The sequence below is a fragment of the Anguilla rostrata genome, chromosome 2 (genome assembly GCF_018555375.3).
Source record: "Anguilla rostrata isolate EN2019 chromosome 2, ASM1855537v3, whole genome shotgun sequence".
NCBI lineage: Eukaryota > Metazoa > Chordata > Actinopteri > Anguilliformes > Anguillidae > Anguilla > Anguilla rostrata.
The window spans coordinates 51,266,539-51,293,544 of NC_057934.1; the positions used below are offsets into that span (position 1 = coordinate 51,266,539).

Below are 27,006 nucleotides of genomic sequence, written 5' to 3' on the forward strand. Positions count from 1 at the left end.
CTTTTTACTGCAGTCAAACAAGAAACAAATGAATAAAAAATAGCAATATATCACAATATCAAATCTCAATACTTAAGTGTATTGAAAAAACACAAAGAATCACAATAGCATCGTATTGTGACGAAAGTACTGGGATAATATTGAGGTCCCTGGTGATTCCCACCCCTTTTTTCAGCTTCAGACATTTTGCATAATTGAATGAAATCAACTTCCTTGCTTTTTATGTTCACGGTTATACATTAAAATCATGTCAGACATAACTTTCAAGCCATTCTACCCCTCAAAGCACTTTTTATACAGAGCAAAAATATTCAGTTGTACAAACTGTAAAATTATTTCGTATATATACTGAACAGAACACCCATTGCAATTACAGGCACCAAATTATAAAATTTACATATTCCACACCATTCCACTATTTCAGCATAAACCAACAAAATCACGTGGCACAAGAAAGAATTTCAAATTCTATATATAGCTTCAAGAGACTGCCATCACCATTTCCAAAGAAAATTATTCTCACAAGATATTACAGTAGAACCTCAAAGATACAAATGCACTGAGAATGGAGCTTGTATAGAACTCAGCAATATCATAATAAACCAAGAATATTTTTAATCCTTTATTGATTGAAATGGTTATTACTGTAGGTTATTACTTATCGATATTACTCTTGCAGATTTTTCAAAATAGCCTACCCTCATCCTGTAGCAGTAATATGGATCTCACTGGAACCATATCTTTTTGGCTTTATGAATGACACTTTACTTTTCTAGTGATATTTTGGCTTCTTTTGCAAACTGATTGATTTAGTTCTGGCCCTTCTTTACATTTAACACTTTGCCCACATACTAAAGCACTCCTTAGCAATAGTGCTCCTTTGTCTAATTTTGATCAAATTATTTTGTGTAATTCATATTTAGTGTGACTCCAATTCATACTTAGAGTGTTTTGTATTAATGATAGCAAGAATATTAAAAAGGTGTATTTTACTTACAGTTTCAGACCACTTCCATTGACCGGTTAGTCTGTACCTCTAGAGTTCATACTGTAAGTACCAGAGTATATCAGCTGATAATTTGATCAACTTGCATAATGAGGTCATGGTGTTGACAGCAGCAGTGCTGGAAGCAACAATCCAACAGAATATCACTGGCTCCAGACCTCGTGACAGTACTATGAAATTCACTGGCACCGTGACGAATGCTGCCTCTGATTGAACCTCGGAGAGGATTACAGCTGTGAAAAGCAGGTCGAGGAGGACTCCCTGGAGTGAATGAGCAAAGGTTGAATTTCGCTCTTCTTCTGTGAAGACGGGATGGAATTAAAATTTGGGGAGCAACCCAAGCTCTTATACTTCGTTTCCATTTTTGGGGCCTCTGGGGAGAAATTGAAGTTTGCCACCTGAAGAAATACAAAGAGACGTGCTCAGCCGAAGGAAGGTTCAAATACGAAACCTAACAAAAAATGAATTCTTTTTTGTGAGAACTATCACATGCCTGAAGGAAAAGAGAAAAAAACTCATCACTATAGGAAATGCGAAAAAAGTTCTGGTCCCTGTATTCGCTCATAGAGACCTGTCCGTTTCAATTCAGTTAGAAACACCAAGATATGGACAACCTCTTTCATTCACCTCTCATAAAACACAGTACCAGTTCAACATGGCCTCTTCTATATCATATATATCATGGCCTGTTCCCATATTGACATAATCTGTCATGGGATTTCTAGAGCCATACTGATCTTTTAGCCTTGAGCACCCCCTGGTGGAAACCAGCACACATACCAAATTTGAAATAATATTGCAATATGGCAGTACATTTTTTTTCATTTCCATTGTCCTTAGCTTTGCCTAGATTGACTGAATTTGGAATTTTTCAAAAACAGATTTATTACTTAAATAATTACAATACGATACAGACACACACCTCCACCGTGTTCCTCTTGGCTTTACGTTTTGAACGACATGCAGTCGCAATGATGAGGGCAAACGTGGACAAGATAAGTGTGGCGCAAGGAAAGATGAAGAGCAGGTTACTGGTCGCTGTGAAAAAAATCAGAAGCCAAATACAAACATATATAAATATTCTATGACAAATTAGCTACATAAAACTCTATCACTTAAATCTTCTGTTTCTGATATTCAATGCAAATGTTTTAGACAGCACTTCTGTATTTTAACAGGAAGAACTCTCCTACTTTCTAAGTATTGTACCAAGATAACTTTCAGCTAATTATAGCTTTTCTTAGTTTATCAGAATTTCTGTTTTATTTTTCAACAGAGCACCCAAACTTGTCATTACAACATACAACAGTACTTACTAATTTTATACCAATCATGGGTAACCATGTACTGAAGATGCACTCTAGATCACCCTAACAGAATACATTCACATTTTGTCAAATGTGGTGTGTCTGAAAAAACAGATGCATCCATGTGACCTTTAACGTGAGCAAGATTAAACAAGCTTCACAATGTGGCAAGTTCTTAACATTTGCCTGGAACAAACTATCTATCTATAAAGCAGTCATACATTTTATAATTTGGCGGAGTTGAGTTCAATGATGCGCACAAGTCACAAGACACTACTTCTATCAGTTACAACAAATCAATTTGGCATACATGTGGTTGGAGCCACCATTACATTGAGCTCTTTGCGAATTTGCTGAAATGATTAGCACCACCTCGAACGTGCATAATCCTCACCAATAGTAGTGTTCCTCTTTCTGACAGCCATGTTTTCACCAGATTCAGAACAACTAAATGAAGGAGCTCAATTCAAAGATGCACTCCTAATATTATAATATGCATCAGTACCATGTGGTGTCCTGTCCCTCATTTTCTGGAATAATGAGGTCAAAGAAATCATGTTCCATAGAACTTCATCATGACTCAGCAAAATCTCTTGGATACGAGTATACCCATGAACCCAGTGGTCAGACTTACGATCTCTCCACGCTATAATGTCATAGGAGGTCTGGAGCGTGCTGATGTCATTCCTGACTGTCAAGTTCAGACAGTATTTGCCCACAGATGTGAAGGTGTAGTTCAGGTTAAATATGTTTCCATACAACTTCACCCAGTGGCAGGACACTGGAGAAACAGCCACGCAGTTGGGCACCATTGACCAACATATCCACATAGGAGGACTGGTCACCAAAATAAGAAAAATCACAAAAAAACAGGGAAAGGGACGCTAAATTAGAAAAGGTTTGTCCACACAAGCCAAAAGTACATTTTAAATGTTACTGTCAAATGTTATGATAAATATGAAAAACAAATAATTTTATAACAATTTTACATACAGGTACTACAAATGTTCTTTCTATGCCAATAATTTATCATACAAATTACCATGTGTATCATAGCACAAATTCCCACACAACTGCAGTACATAATATTTTTCTTTGTGTGATGATTTTAAACAAGCTATATATAAAGGAAGTGTACGGGAAATGAGCTTAGATTTACAAAATTACACTAACCTCCCACCAACAAACACGGACAGGCTAGTACTTTGGGAGACCTTATAATCTGAGGGTCCCATCAGCTCAATAGTCCTTATGGCATCTGGAAAATATTAATGACCCCAGATGAAGAAGGGTCATTTTCAGTCTCTTCTAATAGCAAAGGTTTCACAAATGGAACCTGAAACGTTCATGCTTGTACTTTAGCATCAATCCAAAGCCAACAGCTGCTATAAAGCTCCGCAGAAAAACATTAAACTGCAATGATTTATTCATTATACTATGCCACAGTGTTCATACTTCAGTTGAATGACTTAAAAACTAAGATAAATTCATAAGAAAAAATATAGTATTTAACAATGTGTTTCTGACCATTTGAACTGACATTTTTTCTCTTTTCAAAGGTAAGCTAATGTTAATGCACATATATGAAATATTATATGCAATAACATTCAATAGTATTAATATTTAATAGCTGAATTAATTATTATTTTGGCATTCATTAAATAAATGTCCCTTCCCTGAGTCATGCAGCTTCCTACATGCAATGAGTCCACAAGAGACCTTTCTCCAGGTTCAAAATAAAACTTGAATAATTATGTTATGCATATAGCAAAAACAGCATGTTAATCACATAAGATACAGATGAGCTTGTGTTTAAAATGCCTGTGAACTGTTAAGCAACTAATATTAGAATGGTAAATGCGCTGCCTTCAAAGCAACATACGAATCACATCATAAGAGTGAAAATGCCATTCTGATGTACACAGTTGGCATGAGCATCTCCAATTAAATGAACCCCTCCAAGACAACAGATCGCTGTAATTATGACCCCTATGACAAATGCAGATAAAATAACTATTTCTGTGTTTGCAAGATGTGTTTACAGATAAAAAAATAGTAATACAAATAATAATAATAGTAATACAAATAATAAACACTGTACAATATGTAACGTTTATAAAACAATATAAAACATACCCAATACTTTTAAGTCTGTGGAGTAGAATCCTGTTAGTCGTGTGTGTCTGGCCCAGTAGGCACCCAAGGTCAGTCTTACAGTGTAGTTTCCCGAAGAGTTGTAATTGTATCGCACAAAAGGCTCCTTTCCCACTATAACTTCTCTGTAAATAAGTGATAGAGGAAATAAGTGAATTGAAGAATGGATATACTGAGAAACAAATCAACTGAACTGTATAAAATGGCTCCTGCATTTCAGTAGCACATTAAGAGTTGCCATAAATGTAAGTTTTCTGATGTTGCTTATTTACTCTGAAAATATTTAATTTAGGACTATGAATTTTTATTTCAAACAGCTGTCACATGTCAGAAGACACTAACCGTTTCAATCATATTCATGACTTAATTGAGTCGGATGCAAAGTACCAAAGCACACACAGTCTGATGTTACATTCATACCACCCAGTCAGTATATGATGGTGCAGAATAATTGTCATTAAAAATTAAAACGCCCTATTTCCAATCGTAACATGAGACAGCTACATCCTCAGATTATGAAAAATGGGGTGTACACATTGATGCACAAGCAACTCTGTAATTTATTGTGAAGTCAGTTGTGGTACCACCCAAATCGATGAGGAAAGCTGCCTTTGTTTGTTGGCTGGACTGCAACTGCGGGGCCAGCCCTACAAACGCGAATGTCTGTGACTGAGTGATGAAGTTACACTATTGATCGGCCGAGTTATGAAGTTACACCATTAGGTCCACCCATATACTAGGTTCTGACCTGGTCTTGTTTCTTAACACACAGGTGAGCTTCTACAAAGTAAATAACATGCCATACAGACCAATCTGGTGTGTGCGGATTACAAATGCTTGTGACAAGGTGGCTGTTTCTTTTCCATTAATCACTTATGGTTTCCAAAAGATTAGACTTCTGGGTGTCAAGATTAGGCTTCTGGACGTCAACGCAGCAAGCAAAGTAGTTTAACAGATTTAATATTAAACACTGAACTAGCTAAACAGTCCTCAACATTGATGAGTAAAATACATTTATTTGATAAATATTAAACACAATTTAAAATGCCTGTCTCCCCAAAATTACAGTACATGTAGTTTTCCACACCATCAGTGGCCCTAATTTCCTAATCTGAAGCCCTCTCCATGACATCACTGGGTACCAACCCTCTCGTTTTCTTTTTATATGGCTGTAAACATTTGACAGCAAAAAAGCTAGTTGTTATGGCAACTCAGAGACGACATAACTAACAGCTGTCACATCATGTATTTTTGGTCACATTGTATCCAATTCCCGCCAGAATACACCCCAAAAGCCATACTAATTTTTCGAGTACAGATAACGTTTTAAAATTATGTATGAGTTAATTTCTTGTAAATAAAAATAAAGCCTTATACGAAAATTACTTCTGGAACAGTTTTTGTTTTACTTAGCTCACTCAAAAACACTTTTTTGGAAATATTTCCCTCAAAGATTGTCGCATTGCTCCGTTCCTTTGGGAGGTGGTATAGGATTGAATTGCACATGTACAACCCTGAAAATTGCAGTAGCCGCACTGTACATTAAGTCTTTGATCGTGTTACATTTATCAAGCGTTACATTTATGGCGACTATATTGCACTAGGTTAACTTAGCAATTTAAATGAAGAAAAAAACCTCAGGCCTACCCGTTCCCCAGGTCCCACGTATACGTGAACTTCACATAGCGAAACACGTGTCGTGGGTCAAAAAGCTCGAAAGAAGCTTCTGTTGGTATGTCAGCAGCTAGTTCCAAGGTGCTCCGTAAGTAAGTTTCATTTCCCTCCATCTGACGAAAAGTAAGTTTTCCCGAGGCCATTTCTACATAGAGAAATAATTCATATTTATGTGTAAAGATTCCACTTTTCCGTCAAAAGTGTTGAAATGACGCTCATTGTGGAACTGGCCTACCTGATAAATTGATTGTGTCATCGGTGTAGACGGCTTGCCGTACCAGAGAGATCGAAAAGTAGACAAAGACCGCAACGCATTTCATCCTGCCAGCAGAAAATTGAAAAGTGATTCTGAACTGTACCCCACCAGTAGGCCTATGATCTGTTCGAACAGGCTACCCACTCAAAAGCATTTTTAAAATATGAGCTGTAAATTAATAATTTATATATAGGCTATTTTATTTTCAATATCTACATGAAAAATACAATGCCATATAGGCCAATTTACGAAAACAAGTAAACAAACCTTTCGACAAATATTGTATTTAAACTTAAAAGTAGTTAAAAGAAGAATAATAGCCTAATTACCGACACATATGCATGTAGACACATCCAGTTCTCACTTGCAGCACGAACGGAGGCGACAGAATGGCTGCTGGAGTAACCGACTACAGCTTCTAACTGGAACACTGTCCAGACACACTAATTAAACTACAGTTGACGCCTTGTTGCCTCTAAACCGCTCGAGATGGCCGTGTTGTTTCAATCCAGAACAAAGCGTTAAATCATTGCCACGTGTATCATGGTCTTATAAACATTAGATAAACATTATAGATAACACAACAAAAGACCAAAATAACCCCAAAATGCGATATTTAATTAAAATGCAGTTTATTGGATGTAGATGTATGCCCTATCCGTACATATCCTTTATATTTTGCATATTTTTTCACAGCTACTGCTGGAAATGCACTGAAACAATCCTGGGGGTCAACAGTAACATTAACAGATTTGAGTTTTGGGTTAAAACTAGGCTAACCAACATAAAACGGCTATTTTATTAAAATGACCCATTTAAGTAATTACACGTTCCAATTATGCAATTAAGATCTAATAATTCCACTGTCGTGTTTTTACGTGATATGCTGTATAATGCAGAACAATGCTGGACACAGGACTGGGACATCCCTGTTCAGGGAAGGAAGGCATTCCTCAAAGTTTAACAGTTTGTAGCTTTATATTAGACTACATATTTTATTATTTTACTTCCTAAACTGCCTAGTCACACTGTGTCTAATGGTGGTGTTGATCCAATATTTGCTTCCCTGAAAAACAAATGTCTTAAATGTCATCTGGCTGTATGTTGCAATGTGAAATGTGCCGGGCGGCTTGGTTGTAACGCACATGTGACTGATTGGCCTTGTTTTCATCTCTGCATCCACATTCCACATTGGCCATGTTAGGTTTAATCTGTTCACGGTTGTCAGTGTTGTTTTCCGGGGAATATGTCAGTGCTTTGTTGCTGTTGTCACTGAGCGGTGTTATTCTTATTTTGAAGTTGCTGAAACAGCAGGGTATTGGCTGGTATTAGCTTGCATCAGTTTGTATGTGTATTGTTTTTGTCCTCCTACTACCCACCCCTGTAAAATACTTGTTCATGTGAATGTGCCTGTTAAGGATAGCAAATTTAAAAAGGTCAATGCAAGAGGGGGCCATGTTGAGAGTATTTATTTATTTGCTGTCTGTAAAATGAACTTCAGCTAACAGCTAATCCAACTTTCACTATTACTTCAATCATTTTTATGCTGAGAAATGTACATGTTTTGGATTACAATTATGTTGCACATCTGAAGGTCTGACTTCCACTTCAATATCAAAAGAATCAACACACTGTATAGGAAAATTGTCCAAATTATTACTGTACTTCTTCCCCATGACCAAAACACAATGGTTCCTTTGGGGTGGTGTGTGCAATGCACAGAACCAACTTTAGACAAGAAAAGATTCTTGCTGTATATTGAGGAATTACTGGCTGTCAAAAGGAAAGTCAAAAAGGTGGCCACCATAATTGGGGATTAGGCCAAATTAGGCTATGTATAGCTTTCCATGTTGGATGGAGGATTAAATAAACCATGGAATTGGAAGAGTCTCAGGAGGAAATGTTTTAGAGATTGCATAAAAATGCTTTACAACAATGAAGTTGGGAATGAAATACCATGGTTGTAGGTTATAATCACAGGTGTACCCCTGAACAAAATGCCCTTACAAAATATCCACTGGTAAAGGTAATGTATGAATTTTATAATTCTAAGTAAATAAAAACCTCAGCTGAGGAAATTAATATTGTTTATGTCTTAAGTCTAGTCCAGATATGCCAGCAACGAAAAATACACAACAGAGAGCTCAGGAAAACTGCGTATATAAGCCACCAGGAAAGTGTTTGAGAAACTATAATATAGTACAATCGAATGTCTTTGTAATTTTCCGTATTATCAGGCGAATAACACGATTGTGATTGTCTATGGTATTTCATTGCAGTGCGCGGTGGAGACATACGGTAGAAACAACAGCTCGTATTTAAACTACAATATGTGAATGTTATAACAAGAAAGCCAACACCGCATGCTTAACGTTATATGTGCGAATACCGTTATGCAAACGAATTGATAACATTCAAGAATTACGTCAGAACGAGGTTTCCGGAAGTGGTTTTGGAACGTCCCTCAACAGTAGTTTAACTGCCGCATTGATAACATTTACACAATTCCGGCGTCTTGTTACCTGGTTTCAAAATGTATTTTAGATGCAATAGCTAGGCATGCAGGTATTGTTGGAAGTGATCAACGATGGGAAGCGATGCTGTTATCCCAACACCTATAAAACAGGAACACGTATTTCGTATAATTAATTGTTGCAGTTATGTTTACAGATTGCTTCATGTTATGTGTGCATGCCACACCCATTTGCTGCTCACACAGTGCAAGAAAAACAACAACAATAAACAAATAAACAAGACACTATGGTGATGCAGTACGACGGACTGTAGAAAATTTGTATTGCGGCCTCAGGGGAGCGCCAGTCACCGGTATTCCGCCAGGTCCATTATGGCCCTCTTTGCACAGCACGGAGTGCATTGGGAAGGTGTGACGTCGCGGATCCCACCTTCTCTGCCTCCGCACAATCACACACGCAATAAGTTTGACAGTAAGCAGCATTGCCGCGAGCGCACGGTTGCGCTTTGTCCCAGCCACTTGTCGAGTGAAATTTTTTTAATTTTAATAGGCCAAGTAGTTGCAGGGAAGCAGTTAGTGTCCTTCGAAAGAACATACTTGGAATGTTCAGCAGTTTGGTGCTATATCGATTTTCTTGTTTTGCGCGGAGTAATATAAAATAGATTATTTTTGTAGTGAAAATAAGCAGAGGAATACAAATATGTCCAGGGACCCCGAAGAAGTGAACAAGCTGACCGAAAGTACATACAAGGTAAGATGTTAAACCATGACTTAACATTCAACCGATTGCATTGTGATGAGCGGTTCGCAGAGTATAGCATCACGCTAATTCTAGTCATAGTGGTTCATTTCATGTTTTGAAGCTTTTAGAGTTAGTGAAGATTTGTTTTGACGTCGATTTATATGTTTATCCATGGTCAAGTGTGAATTCTGACTTCCTTTACTGGTCGACTTGGTCTTGTTTATCTCCATGCGTGTTAGTGCTTGCCCAATTTCATGAAACATCCACACGCCCGCATGTGCATTCGCAATATCCTAAAATATAGAAGCATTTATTTATTGTTTTGTCAGTCGTGATTTATAGCGAATATGAGGATTTTCCTTTTCAACGACAAACTATGCGTTTTCAATGAAATAACTTTAAACTTTGATTTCCTTTAAAACGTTATTGTTCAAATATTCATTTTCTGAAGTTATTATATTAGTACAAGTAAATAAAACATGGAAGACTACGACACTGATTTCTGAAGTACGTCTGAAAAAGTATTGTTTACCACAGGTTTTTCCAAAGAAAGTCTTTCCTGCCAAACCTGGTTGGCGTCAATGGCACACCCAGATAAGAGGGATAAGGAGAAATGCATTAATAACTTGTCATGCTAACTTAGTCATTGTAATCTGAGTGCGCGCGCGCACACACCTGTATCGCTGATAGTGGGGCTACGTTAACAGTAAATCCACGAAAGTAAATCGTTGAACAAAAGCGGAACGCTTCAGTGATACACCTGTCCTTTCCCGAAGAATTAGATTGATTTGCATATTTGCAAATATTAGTTGGGGCCATTGCACAGCATTTGGACGTTTATACTGATAATATTTTTTTAAACCTATCAAACCGTGCTCAGAAGAAACAGAATGTGATGAATGTGATAGATCAAATACAAGCCCTTACTAATCGGCAACAACTGCAGGTACTTTGAAATTTGGGTGAAGAAACCTGTTTCTTTTTTTTCCTGCTTCTTTCTTTTGGTCAAAGGGCTGCATACCTGGCTGGTCATTGTTTGAGAGAGGGTGTGCCTTGGGAATTGAAAGAGGAACTGCTGAACATTTTATTGTGGGCATTTCACCTGGGTTTAGTTTCCTTGAAAATACTGAAGGACTTTGCTCCTACATAGCAGCTAGCTTGGTGAAAAGGAACAGGTTAATCATTAAACTTTTTATTATATGCCTTCACTAACATTTGCGCTATTTTAGTTGGTTACAGTTAAAGTTTCATTTTAGCATTATCACATTTCTGTTCAACGTGCATGGTTCACAATGTCAGAATAGAAGATCCCAGTAATATTTGAACAACAAATTATTATTTCATTGTATATTGTTCTGGATGCATTTTAGTGTTTCAGTGGTCACAGTCATATGTATTTTTATCATTTGTTTACATACACACACACGCACACACACAGAGGGTTATAGTGATTATTTTCATTTGAGATTCCTGTTTAACCCCCCACATTTTACCTCTTGGAATCAGCAATGCTTTTTGGTTGCCAGTTTGCCACTCATAGATTCACAGACAACTAGGGAACTCATCCAATACACTCAGTCCAATGACAAGCTCAGACTCAAACTAGACTGTGCCTAAGCCACAGAGTTGTGCTTTTGGTGAATGTTTCAACTATTTGAACCACTTTGGGAGTCCTAACTTTGGTTATGTTGCTACTGTTGGGCTTATGTTCATAGGGGCTGGACATTAACTATACCTTTTCAAGTCAGTAGTTTTCAGAATGTAATAGATCAGTTGTATTATTTATAATAGCTTTAAAATGGGTACATTGTCGTAATGTACAGTAATTGGCAGTATGCTTAATTTGCACATATCCTTTTTATGAAATGTGAAATAAATAATTTAAATATAGTAATTATTTGGAAAAACATTATGGAACTAATAGTCTGTACCTACAATGCTAGTAAATATGGCTTCTCAAGTAATGTACTTGCAGTATGAACACATTTTGAGAATTGTAGTGCAACTTACTGGAAAACAATTGTCTGCTTTTTAGAAGACAGCAAATTCAGACAGAACTCTTGGATTTAGGTTACATTATAATGCTTGTAGTTAAGGCCCTGTGTGATTGTGCGCTGGTGATGTGTATCTGACCTACACAGATTAGATTCTTTGGCCTCAAATTTAGGATTCTCTTATCTTCTCCGCAAGTATTCATTACTTATAAAGGTGACAGGTATTGTTTGTCTGCGCTGGGTCTTGAATGCAAGTAGTTTTCCAAAAGTTGGGTGCAAGCATTCTTCCATGGGATTTCCAGTGGTAATTAGTGATAGTCGGATTTAACCTGCTTAATTTAAGTTTAACAAAGGTTTATACTGTGATGCAGAAAGAATCCATTTCCTATTAATGATGCATTTTATTTTGTATGTGTACATAAAACAGGATCTAGACAATTTTAGTGCACTTTTACATTTAGCAAGAAATTTCAAGCTCCTTGATGGATTATAAAGGTTTATTAATTATTAATTGCTTGGTCTCATATCTGATAAAAGCAATACATTTTGTAAACATAAGTAACCCTGATACAGTTTCATTCAATGTAATTAAAATATATTATTCTGGCTATTATAAATAGGGGAAAAAAACATATTTGGCTATTATAAATAAGATTGCTTATTTCAGCCATTTGCTTTCAAAGTTTTTAGTTAAGATGAGGCTAAAAGGTTCACAAAGATTTGGATGTTGTATGTACTCTGTATTATGTAGCTACTTGGGTGTTTAATCTGACCATTGATAGTTTTTTAGCATTATTCTGCTGATGATGCAGTATGTCAAATTAATTTGCTAGCTACAACATTTTCTAGCTACATTATCACATTAGTTTACAAGAAATATGAGAATATTTACTAGCTACTCAAAAGTATGGTAATAATATGCTCCCACTGACTACCTTAAAGTGCTTCCTTATTTTACTGTTATTTTCCAGCATTATTAGCAATGACAGCAGCAATAGCATCCCTTGAAGTGGCCATGCTTTTTCAAGCACGAGAATGCCCCTTGCCTTTTGGAATGCCTGTGGGAATTGCCCTCTGGCCATCTTCCTGTTTTTCAAACCCTCTGACTGCAAAGCAGGTCAGAGGTTGCCACTTCATCATGGAAATGTTAGCAGATTTTTTTTCTGTGTTTGTCCATTAGTCTGCATGCCCGGCTGAGCTGTTTTCAAACTGGAGCAAGTGAGTGTGCACCAAGAGCAAAAATATCTCCAGCATTAGCTAAATCAATGCTAAAGTGTGCTTTATTGTGAATAATGTTTGTTAAATTTGACATTAAGTTGTACACTACCTTTTCAATGGTCAAGGGTTGATACAGCACATGAAAGTGAAAATAGGTGCCATACTTTAGGCCTGACATGACTTTACTACTATATATTAGCATGCTACTTGGTTGCTTGAAGTTAAAGAATGAGAATGGCACTGATGTTTAATGTCATTAAAAAGATACAGAAAAGCCTGTGCACTCTAAATAACAAAATGGACTGAAAAGTGGTATGTGGACAGGTTCCAGTAGACACTTCCAGTACTTCCAAGCACACAGTGGATGAACCACAGCTTGGTTCAGGCTGCCCATCTTGCAAATTTTCTAACCTGCATGGACTATGGATTAAAGGCCTAAGTGCCTTCAAAAGAATGTGATCGTGCCGATGTTGGCATACATATAGCTATGTTTACGTCAATAACTAGATATACATTTTTCTGTGACAGATGTGATTGTAGCACCCCAAAAAAGAAAGCATGGTACCTTTTATAGAAATATATTTTTCAATGTATCACTTTGCTGTCTAAACTCTGTGAAAATTATTAACTTTTCACCAAATTTTCATTTGGGAATTTCTGTACTGCTAAAATAGAGGCAGTTGTTCCCTGTGGAAAGTGCTTGCTGATGAAAAACACATATTTTTAAAAAGGCCTGTGCTGTGGATCCCTGTAAATCTACTTGATTACTTTTGCCACAGCCGGTTTGCTGAGGTGAGCAGTATATGTGACTCTCGCATCTCTGTCTCTGGGGCCTGAACACATGTTCATGGTTGATTCTCTGCCCCAGGCTGAGTACTACTCAGTTATTAAAATGGGTATAGTCCAGCTTAAAATACATACCACTGCAAATTTCTAAATAGTGCAGGTGTCTTATTATCTGGCAGTCCATAGTCCATTGCAATCTTTCTCATTCCATCAAAATCAATAGTAGTTTATGGCTGAAAATATTGGGGTCATTTTTGTCTCTCAGTATAGATATGATTCATTTTTGCTCATATAGTGTAGTATACTTCTAATGGTTCAGTTTTGAAACTAACCCTAGCTGCTGAACTGAAGACAGAAGTGCTTGTTGTATGCTAAAAATAAGTGGATGAGCACAGGCATCAACTTACGAGGGAAAATATTATGATTTTTATCAGCATAAGAAAATTATTCAGCTTGCTTATTAAGCAGAGTCTAGAGCCTCTGTACAAATTATGTCTGTTAACTAGGCTGATAAGAAACAATATGTTCAAAATGAATAAAAGAGGTTAAGATGACTATGATTTGACTACTTTTGTGCATTACATTTTCACTTTATTTACCTTATCAGTGACGCATCATATGTGTTGCTTATCTGGCGCATGTAGCCTATTTTGCATCACCATATAAGCCTGCCATATCTTTGTTTATTGGCAGATGCTGATAAGTGTGTTTTAAGCTATTACCAGATGATAGGCTACCGCTACAGAATATTAGTATGTATCCCTTTCCTTAATAGTGTTGTTACATTGCATTGGCACAGAAGTCCAAGGAAACCAGCTATTTTGCACCAGATATTAGAAGTATGATGTAGGACTCCACTGGAATTACTATTTCAAAGAAGAAATGTTAAATTTGTCTAATTTATTTTGTAAGTCCCTTTTTGTATGGTTTCCTAGAAAAAGTACATGAGTCAAATATGAACATTATATAAACCATTTGATTGTTTGTAAAATATTTATGTGGTTAGCTAGTGAACAAAACTGTGAAAGTTACAACTCTTCATGTCAGTATGGGTATTTCCGGTGCTACACAAAAGTAGGAAAGTAGAAAGTTGAAGGCAACAAATGAATGTAAGCTTAATACTGACAAGGTGTTGTGAAAGGTATTCACGGTAGAAATAATTTTCTTTTGCAAATTAAAAAATTGTGTTCAATATATGATCAAGAATTGGCAGTACTATTTTGGTAACGTGGTACATATCTTTTCTTCTGTAACTACAAATATATTTGTTGGACTTTTAACATCTGTTTGATACAGATATAATGTGGTAGATACGATTTATCAAAAATAAAATTGGTCAACATAATGAATCAAGTATACAGCAGGTTATTCCTGCACTGTAAACAAGTGTGTCTGTGAAGGTGTGTGGTGACTTGTACATAGTGAGAAATGAAATGAAATTGCCGCATATTAATGAAAGTTATGTGAGATAATATTACTGCAATGCAGCCATCGTAATGTGGAGGAAAATTGATCTCATGTTCATAAAGGAATTAAATCTGTGATTTACAGTCAGCATCCTGCCATTTGGTGTACTGTAGATTGATGACAGTTTAAGCACTTTGTACTTGAGGCTAAAATGGCTGTCCAAATGGAGAATCTACTGTGTAATTTATGTCCAGTGTCCATTAGTGTTAGAATTAATGTCACATAAGGGGTGTCAATACATTTTCACATTTTACCAGGAACTCTGTGTTCTTGGTACCTTGATTATTGATATGGCATAAGATAATGGAAATTCTGAGGTGGTAGGCCTGTTTCATGGCTCTCTGTTCACCTTTTCTTCTCCACTTCTGCCCTCTCCAGAATGTAATGGAACAGTTTAACCCAGGGCTGCGCAACCTGGTCAACCTTGGGAAGAGCTATGAGAAGTCAGTGGCTGGTAAGCATTTAATTTGTATTACCATGAAATAAACCATCAGTTTGACTTGCTTATGATGTTTTTTAAATTAATATGATTACAGTTCACAAGAAGTAGGGAAGGGATTCATATGGCTGAGCTGACGAAAATGACAAAACATTTGGTTTGATATACAAAACAAGGTTTACAAAATATACAAATACATATATATATACATACATATAATACATACATATACATGGTTTATAAGAATGGTGCTATGATGTGACTTCACAAAGTGACATGCAATAAGTAACTTCAAGAATAAAGCTATTCTTTACTTACGGTTTAGCTAATAAAACAAATAGAAAAGCAATGAAATCAGTCTGACAGTGGATAAATCATTCCACAATTTGTGTGCTCCCTTACATCAAGGAGTGACATCACACCTCTATAGGTCATGGGTGATGATTTGGTACTTGATTCATAATTTCCTCAGGATTAATTTATTTGAGAATTCAAATAATGAATCCTGAAGTTATTAAATTTTTATTTAAATCTTGATAGTTGTTTTCATAAAATCCAAATGTGCCACATCATTTTGTTCCTGTCTGCCTCCAGTTGAAGCTTGCCATACTTCTTCACCCTGTCATCAAATGGAAAGCACATGAAGATAGATTCCTGTACCACACCATTTACGATGTATCTTAGCATACAGAGAGTAGATTATATCTACAGCTTACAAAGGATTTGGAATCAGTGCTTATGCGTTTGAGTGACCAAGGATGGAGTGGATTTTAACAAATGAGGAACAACTTCACGTGCAAGTGTAATCTGTTACGGTCCCCTGAAAGAACAGGGTGGATCGATCTATGCCGAGCTTTTCTGCAAGTGTTTGCAAACCTAACATAGATTACAAAACCAAGTAAGAGTTTCAGATTAATTTGCTTTAGTCATTAAGAGGAATACATTATTTTTCCTTTTTTTCTCCAAGTCAGTTGCAGTAAAGAGAAGGGACAACATATTCAGTTGGTTTGAAAGTTACCCATTAATCCCGCTTTAAGATGTTGAAGACCATTTGTTTGTCTTCTTGCAGCAATGACCCTGGCAGGGAAGCTGTACTTTGATGCCGTTTCAAAAATAGGGGAAAATGCAGCAGTGTCACCAGTATCCAGGGAATTAGGTAAGTTTTATCAGTCATCTGTGATCCAGCAGGTCGTATTTAATGTGTGACCCGCATGGTCATGTATTTTCAAACTAGTAACATTTTTTAATTTTGGTCTTTGTGAGCCTGAAAACGCAGAAAGTCGACGATAGCATTATGAATTCTTTTTAAATTTCATTTTGGAACCCCCTCCGTTCTCATTTTTACTTCCTTTGGTGATAAATTGCAGACTTCCTGAAAACTGAGATAAAACTGCAGATCAGGGTTTATGGCATAAGTCTGAGCATGCCCAAAGTGTGATTCATTTCTGGCTGTCTGAAATCCAGTTGATCAACAAGAGCTGTAAGATTTGCATCTGGTTCTTTCTATATGGCTATCTATCAATCTCTCTCTCTCCTTCTGTCACTACATAAAATAGAAGCACTCACTTTTAGTATTTGTGGCTGTCTTTATGCGGGTCTACTTTGATTTACTTGCTTGCTGACAGTGACTCAGCACACATTGCCGCATAATTGTATCCTTACATGCAGAACCCTGAATAAGTAAAACTGTAGTGTTGGGCTTGTATAGGGAACCTCTGTAACAAGGTTTGCTCATAACTATCATTGGGGTTGACAGGCCATCTGTGGTTCCTGGTGCAATATATTTATTCATTGTACTTTGCCAATGATATTAACGTGCATTACAGTTGGAGGTCAAGATTGTAGGCAATTGTGTGAGAAGAGGTATTAGGGTATGGACAACATTTGCTATTTGATTTCAATTATGTGCAAAGATGGAAAGTGGCTTGCCTTATATTGCAGTATTCAAAACTGTAATAGAAACAAGGATGAACATATTTAACTAGAAATGAAATGACTGACCATGACAGTCATTGCAGGCATATGGGGTGTTTTTGTTGAGCACCAGCAACAGTCTGACCCGTCTCACTAAATATTTTCTGGAGACTGCCATTGCCATCCAGGCAAAGTTGGCATGTTACATGTACCTTCATTCCAGCACTTATTGTACTTTGTATCATCGTCCTGATGTTGTAGCTTGTACTGCCCCCTATTTTAACTTAGCATAGGTTAGGTCAGAGTAATGTTCACTGTGTGAACTGGACTATTTTGTCTTGGCTATGAATAACTGTACAAAATGAGTATTGTACCTTATCGGACCTCTGTTTTGTAGTTGTTCCAGTGACCTTTGGTATGTACTTTTGTACATCACTTTGGATAAAAGTGTCTGCCAAGTAAATGTAATGTAATGAAGGAAATGGATGATTTAGCCAATCTTGTCTTCAGAGGTTGCAGTCAGGACGCCCTCGTGTCTCAGTGCTGCCTCCCCTCTTATTCCTCTTCCTTGCTGCTGGACCCCAGGGCAGATTCCCAGCCCTGCTTCCAGCCCTGGCCTGTCCTCCTTCTCTCAGGGCCCAGTAGGCTTGCAAAGATGGCTACGAGACGGTGTGAATTCTCTCACACACCGCACAGCGGACCGTGGCAAACACATTGTGCAAACAGCCAGATAGAAATATTCCTCCGGCCATCTGTGGCCACGGTGTGCCCTGAATCACTGCTGCTGTTGTCCTCCAGTTGCCCAGGTCTCCCCTTTTTTGTGGATGGATACACTCTGCCCTTATCTTCCACGCATCTATGAGTAATCTACATTCTATAGTGTTGAAGTTGAAGTCGTTGATGACAAAAACATGACATGTTGCAGTGAAAATATTTTCAAAACTATTATTCATTTTAGCTTAGTTAATTTCCCTTGTAGTATAGGTTTCGGCATAGAATAATATTTGATTGTTGAGATTAACATCAGAGACTCATGTCCCCTACAGGAGACAAAAATGAATAGCTGGGTCTTAGAAGGCTATTCCAGGAGATTATACATAAGAAAATCTTGACATTTATTCAGATATCTTCCTCAGACCTGCCCCAATATTCCTTGTAAAACAGAAATAGCAAGATCAATTTTGCCGAACCTTATCAGCTGTTTGACATTCATTGTTAAAAAGTATGTTGCTAAGAATTTTTCTTTTTGGTGGTTTTATTTGGGATAGAACACAATTTGTTCGCAATGTTTTCAGTTGGCAGCAAGTCAAACATTCCTCAATTAATGCCAAATGTATATTGCCTGTTCTGCTTTATACTGACATAACATATACCAGTAGAATGTTAACCTCTCCCTGAAATACATTTATGATGTCATGCTTTCATTTTATTGCGGGTCAGTTGGCTCCTTATGCAGTGAAACATGAGAGTAGATATGGCAAGAATTATAAATACCCTGTTTTACAAGCCTTTATTGCAATCATAAAAGATATTTATAAGCTGTTTAATATGCATTTAGATTAAAAAGATACCTTTCTTGACATCTATTTGGCCCAAAAAATGTAATTGCTTCAGTTGAATATATGTATATATATTTATCTCTATATAAAAATAAGATGCAATATTCAGGAGAGATAGTTATAGCAGTTAGCAGTTTTTTAACAGGCATGCAACAGAATTTAGATGATACAAACATAAACAATAGTAAATTAAGATCAAAACATTACAGCCCCCCCCCCTTCCCAGAACAAGTACTTGACCTTTCTTCTATGACTCTGTGTGATTCTGCCACACCCTATTACACAGATTAACACCTGACTGAGCTCCAAACCAAAGAAACATCCGGACCATTCTTGGACACATCAAGAACTGGTTTATTGAGGCAAAATTCTGCATTTTCCTACTCTGTGCTGGAATATACCACGGCCACCATATCCAGTGGTCAGCTGGACTGCTGGCAGTCAGCATTTCTGATCTTTTTTTTAATCAAGCTTTCTGAACCAATTCTGTCTGTGTACTTGCAGCTGCCTATGTATAGTCACTGTATATTCCAGGATGTTGCCCTTTTCCAAACCTTGTGTGGGTACGCATTGTTTCATCCCCTGCAGGTCCCATGGGGACTCCACAGTCATTCTGCCCTGTATGTGTCCATGCAGATAAAGGTGAAATGAGACGGGCCACCCCGTCCATTGTGTTTGTCTACAATGCCAAATCACGGGTCTAATTATAGGCTATACCTTGCAATGCTTTCAGACCATTAGCATTGTGGCACACTCATTTGACCTGCTCTTGTAAGGGGCAGTGTTCAGAAATGCAAATATTGTTGCAAGCACAATGGCATCCTTGTCGGTCAGTGATAAGGCACCTTCGAGTAAAGCGCCCAGTTCTGTGCAGATAACCTCTAAATAAGGTTTGAGGACACGTCTGTTTCTTTCATCAAATACAATTGTTGAGGGGGAGACTCGTTCTTTATTCTACATCTGGCAGGCAGTGTCTGGCAAACAGACCACCTTTGTTCAAATGTCACTAATAACTGCAATTTAATTCCTAACAGCACAACCATTCCTGACATTTTCATCATCGACATAGTTTTATATATATATATATATATATATATATATATATATAAAACTATCAGTTATATATTCAGTTCTTGCTCAGGAGAACCAGGCAGAAGGGCTTGGCTTTCCAAATGAGAGTGAGTGAGAAGTGGCTGGTGGCAGTCCAGACTACCCGTCTCCTTCCTGTCATTGAGTGTCATGGAAGGCCCCATTGTGACTTTACAGTGCATACGTCCCTCATCACTGGCACCGCAGTGAAGGGATATTGATGTCACACGGCTGCCACAGGATTAACAATCATGGTGTGTAAAATCATATTTCAGCTGCTATAACCCACTTGCATCCTGCCGTTCTCCGATGGACAATCTGAGTTCCTCCTCAGCTTTGCAAAGTCAGTGTAATTCATGAAGTTGTGATTTGAAATGATTTAAGCAACCTGCGGAATGACTATTGCCCTTCTTTGAATGGCATATAAGGCATTAAACAATGCAGCCCTTGAATATGTTTCAGAGTTTCTGACTCTGTATGTTCTCAGCAGATGGCTCAGATTCTTTATTCGAGGTGCACTACTCGAAGCTTGTCTAAAAACAAAGGGCGACCTCACTTGGTGACTTGGGATTTGGTATATTTTTAAGAGGCAGCAAAATTCTCTTTGTAACATAGCAAAACATCTTTAGACGAACTGAACAGAAATTAAGTGTACAATAGAACTGGAACTTGAGTCTGGACCCCCCACCCTTCCTGCTTTTCTTAAAGCTGTTTGCAGTCACCCATTCAGTGAACTAAACATTTAATTCTAAATCTGAAGAATAATTATGAACAATGAGGTCAGAGATTTTTGTTTTTGAAAACAGATGAATGCAGAGGGGAGAACAGCATTGGCTGTGCCTGAACCCGTTCTGAGTCATGATTCATGCGGCACGTAGGTGTCTGGAGCTTGTTGAAAGTCTGACCTCAGAGGGCCTGTCTGGGAGTCGGTGTTTGATCTGCCGAATGGAAATATCCCGCAGTCATCCTGAGCGTGTAGGAGACGATTCATCAGTCTCGCTGTGCCTGGTGCCAGGGATGAGAGGGGCGATCCCTGAGCAAACACACAAGAACAGCCATCTCCATTCCCCCCACTCTCACCCACTCTGAAAGCACGCATGACTGCGGAGCTGAGTCCTGCAGCACACTTACACATCACATGCCTGCCGTTTCTAAACAACAGCATCCTACACTGACCTCAGGTCACCCTCGCACCCATGATTGTTTAACCACTAACTCCCCTCTTTAACGCTTTCATGTGAGAACTCATGAATGCGACTGTCCCTTTTCTTCTGAAGCCCTTTCAGTTTGCAGCCCTGTTTGTCATGTAATGTCTCCACAATTCCTGTTCCTGAGAAACCTTATTAGTACAGAGTTTAAGTGTAGTTCATAAATTAGGCTTTGTTTACTGAATGAATTCAGTTCAATGCAAAGTTTGAAAATAAATCAATTTATTGAGCATTTCTTCTGCTCCACTTAAAGTTTGTTTGCAGTTCATTGCCAGCTAAGCATTCGAGAAAGCATGTATGTATTGTATAAATAGCAGGTAGTTCACCTTGGACTAAACTAAGGCTTCAAATCACATGATGAGTCTGCTGAACATTTCTGACTAGCCACTGTATTGTGTTATTTTACCTTGTGAATTTTCCTGACTCACTCTGCCCATAACTGTCATACAGTTATACTGAATATTCCCATACTGTGTCTCTGCCCCCCCCCCCATCTTTCATCACTTCCTGGGTGTGTACTGAGGTCGGTCCTCTTCCCAGCAGTTAATGCCGTATTTACACTCCCGTTATGATTGTGTCATCTCCATTTTGACTTTTTACTTTAAGAGCCCTGATTAACTGTTTTTTTAAATGGCCGAACAGATATGGAATATGGGAATGTCTACTGTGCCACACCAATGAATACCTTGTTGGAAACATTGTGAGGGTGGTTGCACTTAGTTGCTACTGCTAAAATGTCGTCAGGCATTCATTTTACACTCAGCTACAGTGAGTAGCTGCTAGGTCTGGATTCAGGCTGGAATCCCTGTTTGCTCTGTGGGGTTTGGCTTCCGGCAGTGTATCAGGACATTGGTTTTGTGACTCACAGCAATGTCATATCGTTCAGTGAAAAAGATAGTTATTAATCCATAGCAACCCAACAACAGAAACGTTCCCTACCCTCTCCCTGGAATGTGTGGTTTCGACAGTAGGACACAGTCTGACGTGATTTCATGGGTGGAACCTCGTCGGTGTGGGGTGTGTTTCTTTAGATACGCCTGCTGTGCAAATGCCCAAACCAATAAACAGCCTTTTCAAACAAGGAGTAGGCCCCACCGAATGGATATCTACTATCAGGTTAGATTAACCTTGGATGCTTTTAACAGCAGACTATTGCATATACCTGTAACCATTTATTTTGCCTGTTAAAATTAGTAAAACTATCTGGAGGTAGGAGTTGCAGTCAAAAAAAGAAGTGAAATGTAGTGTTCATTTATAATTAAACAACCAGTGGAAGCCAGTGTTCACACAAAAACAACGATCAAAACAAGTGGAAAAAAACTGTGTGTTCTTACTATAATCAAGACAAGTGGTGAAACGCAGTGTTCACACTAAATTAATTTAACTGTCTCCCACATTGATTGAGGGTTCAGAGAGGCAGTCAAACAAACGCTCCTCTGTCCCTACAGGAGGAACTGTACCCTGTGGGTTGTTCTGGTTACATGGTTTCTTCTTTTATTGAGTGATTGTTTATTTTAACTACTGCGTTCTCTTTACTTATTAGCACCTATGATGCTGTTGGGCTGGGTCAGATAGACCCAGGACTTTATTGTGATTTTAAGGCAATACAGAAATAAAATCGATGCAGAAATATTCAATTCATCTCAAAATGTTTTTTTTTTTTATTATCAGAAACCATATGCTGTGTATGGTTCATGGTTGCCATTTACCTCTGCTAGATAACCTTTAACAAAGTGTCAGTGTCATTCGTTTTTTGTGAAGATTTTGTGATTTACAGTATATCAAATTGTACTATAATGAAGGCATGGGGGCATAAATCATGTTTATCTATGAAAAATGTAATTGAAACGTGGTATTCATGCAGTAAATTATTGATGTTTATTGCTTGAACTGGCATTGCCAATTATTTTTCATATTTATCTCATTCTATTCAATGAAACCATCTTGGCAAGACAACATAAAGCGACTAATACAGATGATGAACAACACACAAAAACGAAAAGCAAGAACCAAATTTACACCGGTTTTGTCACTGGTTATGCAATGCATCTCTCAAAAGTATCATTCCGCTTCTGCTAAATGATGAGATGTTTAAATTTGACCCAGGCAGAACACAAGAGTTAAACACGTCTGCAGTTCTCGGCAGGGATTCTTGATGTTAGCTCAAAAATTCAGTTTCACTGCCTTCCACTGTGTTTGATCTTGTTCTCCTTCTGCAGACTATAACAGCTTCAAACAGGGACAGGTCATGCCAACAGTGTTGAAGGGGAAAATGCTAATTAGGCTGGTAGATTTAACCATTGTATGGAGTCAGTCAAACGAGGGACTTAAAGTAGGCTCACCCCCAGCAGGTCAAAGGAACTTGTGTAGTTGCTGTCTTAGGAGATTGAATTACCGTAGGACAGGAAGTGTCTATGTGCGATTATTTCCAGTGAGTCACATCAGTCCACATCATCAGTGTGTGCCCAAGTCTGTGCCTTTCCCTCAGTTTGTCTCCAATGGCTACCCTTTGAAACCATTACCCTGCATTAGTTTTCATACACTGTTGCATGGTAAATATGTGTTTTTAAGAAACTGTGATAATAATTATCCCAGTAGTTATCAAATTTGGGTCTTTTCCAATAAACTATACTGTTAAAAAATCTACTTGGAGAAAGTGAATAGTAAATATAGTAATCTTTTATCCCTTAGCCTTATCTATGATATTTTGGTGCAATTGTTTTTTGGAGTATATTCGTTCATCTAATGGAAAAGTAATAAAAAGTAATTTGGCAGTTTACAGTATTAATCTGAACTGGGTGGACGGACAGTCCTTATTTTATCTCCCTGTTTAATTACACTGCTATAGAGGACACAGAGATTTCAAAAGTGTGGCCACTGCGATTATGTTACAATGTCATTTTTTATGAATCTCTCAGAGACATGTATCAGGTGTCAATGTTCAAACATTAGTGTGTTTGAACTGAATGGATGGTCATTTCTAAAAAAGAAAGCAGCTGGGCCTTTCAGGCTTGGAGCAGGCGCACTGTAACCTTTGTGAATATCTGCACCCTCCAAATTGTTTTTGGTGCTATGAAAACACCCTGCATGTGAGCCCTGCTCCCCATCTATACAAAGGCAGCATTTACCAGGATGTTCTGTTGACCTTTAGATAGCAATGTTGTAACTGCAGTTCGTGAATTGCCCGTAGGGCATGATATGCACTATTTTTTTTTGTTTACTTTTGCTAAGTTCATATGGTGAGCCACAGGTTGGAGTTTAACCACCTGAAATAACAGCTGTAGAGGGAATATTGAAATGAATATAGGTGCTTCCTATACTTTCATAGACAGCTGTTCAATGGGAGACAAAATCAAATTAAGTCAAATTGTGATGTGAGGTCTACTTTTGTAAACTGAAAAAGTTTTTCATGCATCTATGTATTTTTCTTTTTAATGCCATTAGACCAGTTTTCTACTGGAGTGGGAAAATGTGGTCCGTTCTGTGTTGTCCTATCTGGAAATATAGAGACACTCTGTAGTCACATGTGTCCCACACCAGTTACGGTAGAAAACCTGCCTTTTTCAATCACTGGAATATTCCCTTCTGTGCTTGTTTTTGTTGATGCCATTGTTTTCAGTGATAGCACAGAAACCCTGGGCATATGCCCTATTGTGGCATTAAATGTAAATTGTTGAGCTTTACTGTACTGTGTGAGCACTGATTATACTGTATTCCTGCCCTCTGTTGCTTTTCCAACAGTCGGTGAATGTAGTGTTGTCCTTTGGTTTTATTTTATTCTCATTATATTTGTATTGTACAGGACGGGGAATTATGAAATAAAAATGCATTAGACCAGATTAAGGAACCCAGAGCACACGCAATAAGAGTGTAATGCGTTAATCTCCGGGGATGCAGGTGATGGAAATCTTTTAAAGCGCAGCGCTGCTCATTAAGACATGCCCCATGGCTTCTCTTCGGAATGTTTCTGCAGTAAGGGGGCGTGTTATAACTCCAAAGGTCAGCACTTGGCTTTATCCCAGCACGTTCTAAATCGTGCCATTTTTCATTAGCAAGATGCAAACGGTTTGCCGAGTATTCGAAGGAAAGACACAGGTCTGAAAACATGGCCGAAATTATGGGCAGGCTCTTTCCATCCCATCTGTCGTCAGTTCGGCACTTCTCATTACCAGATGAAAGGTCAAAATGTCTCTCAAGGCTTGTCCATATCAAGTGTGGTTTGGCGATAACGGATTGACTGGAAAGTGCAACTGTTTGGACGTGTGAGGCGCGAGAGCCTAGGGCAGTGGGCCAGATTCAGCTAATTTAGTGTTAATCAACACCCACTGAGAGAACACAGGTTTTCCATCTGGCTGTACAGGCGTTCTGGCACAGCATGTGTGTGTATAAACACAGTGCTTTAACACAGTACATAGTGCTTTGTTAGTCTGCGCTATTTATGCAAGTCTTTAATTTAAAGGGTTTGTAAACTGAAGCCATATTTCTCAAAGTTCCACACTTAACTTTTTCCTATGAAGATGAGGGTAAATATTTTAAAGTCTGTTTGCAGCTTTATAATATTGGTAATATTCAGCTGAAGTTATACATAACTTGGAAATGAAAAGTATGCATCAGATCCTGTTTTAATGACGGCTATTTGAAAATTCTTATCTTGGCATTAAATCCAAAAATAACTGCAGCGATTATACAAATGTATCAACAGCTGTGTTTCTGAAAACAGAATAAATTCAATGGTAGAGCTTAGTGTGTGGAAAGCACAGCAGTAACTTAACCTGTTTCATTCAATGCTTTATTAAGGCCTTGGCAAACAGGCATTAATGCCTGTGTCCACATAGTTGATTTTAACAGAGTCCAGTGAGGTTTATACCTGCTTACGTCTTTTGATAAGTGAGTGCTACATTTTACACTTAATGTGTGCTCAGAAAATTATACTAATCTTAATTACATTTTTGGGGGGTTAGCACCACAGTGTCCTTCTTTCGGCTCAGCGTTTCTAGCTGTGTTGGTTTGCTTCATTGCTGTAATTAAAATGCACTGATTTGCCAGTGATGTAGAGTATTATCTTTACAGATGAGCTTATCGTGCTGTCGAAATGTTACATAAACGCATGTTTTACAAATACAAGAAAGCACATTTTCATGTTTAACTTTTTACCCTTCTCCTTGAAAAGCACACTTTCTCCCTTTTCAAGAAACTGAAATCATGCCACCTGTTGCGATAACGTGTAGGCTCCTCTCGTCCCGTTACATGATTCGCGATGCCTTGTCTTCACAGGGGTTGTGCTGATGGAGATTTCAGAAGTGCACAAGAAAATTCATCTGGAGCTGGAAGAGAGTGTAAGTGCCATTCTGTCATTTGTGCCTGTGGTGTTTCAGTTCTGTCTCTCTGTATCTATATCTAGCTCTGTTTTTCTCTATCGATCTATCTATCTGTCTCGCTTTCTCTCTTTCTCTCTTTTATCTTTTATCTCTTTCTATCTACCTATCTAGTTCCTGTTGTTTCTGCCATGTCTCTATGTTGAGTTAAGGTTGTTGATTGAATCATGTCTTTGTTCCCTTGGGAGGAACATTGAAAGTGTTCATGGAAACAAAAACAGTAAAGTGGAGCAGGTGCTCAGTTATTTTGTATCTGTTATGAGCGGTACAGTGTCTGAACATGCCCTGCACAGTGGCACCAAGGTGATTGTGACGACAGCACACCCTGCAACTGTACATACAAGT

General features: G+C 37.9%; 2 protein-coding genes across 4 annotated transcripts in view; one reads left to right on the plus strand and one right to left on the minus strand.

The window, feature by feature from the left end:
* Window positions 1-217: 217 nt before the first annotated feature.
* On the minus strand, window positions 218-6,801 carry tmem130 (transmembrane protein 130). The gene is made up of 8 exons (XM_064322902.1): window positions 6,727-6,801; window positions 6,377-6,462; window positions 6,115-6,286; window positions 4,450-4,592; window positions 3,487-3,571; window positions 2,948-3,150; window positions 1,929-2,044; window positions 218-1,404 (listed from the first exon to the last, which is right to left on the minus strand). Exons 1-8 carry the CDS (start codon window positions 6,738-6,740, stop codon window positions 1,234-1,236), a joined length of 990 nt encoding a protein of 329 aa, XP_064178972.1. The 5' UTR covers window positions 6,741-6,801; the 3' UTR covers window positions 218-1,233.
* A 2,499-nt stretch (window positions 6,802-9,300) lies between these two features.
* Window positions 9,301-27,006, plus strand: part of baiap2l1a (BAR/IMD domain containing adaptor protein 2 like 1a) — a 34,409-nt gene continuing 16,703 nt past the window's right edge. Inside the window, exons 1-4 of one of the 3 annotated variants that reach the window (XM_064322905.1) lie at window positions 9,301-9,621; window positions 15,456-15,531; window positions 16,586-16,672; window positions 26,561-26,622. In XM_064322905.1, coding sequence (XP_064178975.1) covers window positions 9,571-9,621; window positions 15,456-15,531; window positions 16,586-16,672; window positions 26,561-26,622 — 276 coding nt within the window. In that variant the 5' untranslated portion in view covers window positions 9,301-9,570. The remainder of the gene's footprint in view (window positions 9,622-15,455; window positions 15,532-16,585; window positions 16,673-26,560; window positions 26,623-27,006) is intronic. The other 2 variants (XM_064322903.1, XM_064322904.1) reach the window with 2 other exon arrangements.

Coding starts and splice junctions, on each gene's coding strand:
- tmem130 (XM_064322902.1), bottom strand. Junction 6,287..6,376: donor TGACACAATCAATTTATCAG/GTAGGCCAGTTC, acceptor TTCTCTATGTAG/AAATGGCCTCGGGAAAACTT. Junction 3,151..3,486: donor TCCGTGTTTGTTGGTGGGAG/GTTAGTGTAATT, acceptor TTTGGTGACCAG/TCCTCCTATGTGGATATGTT.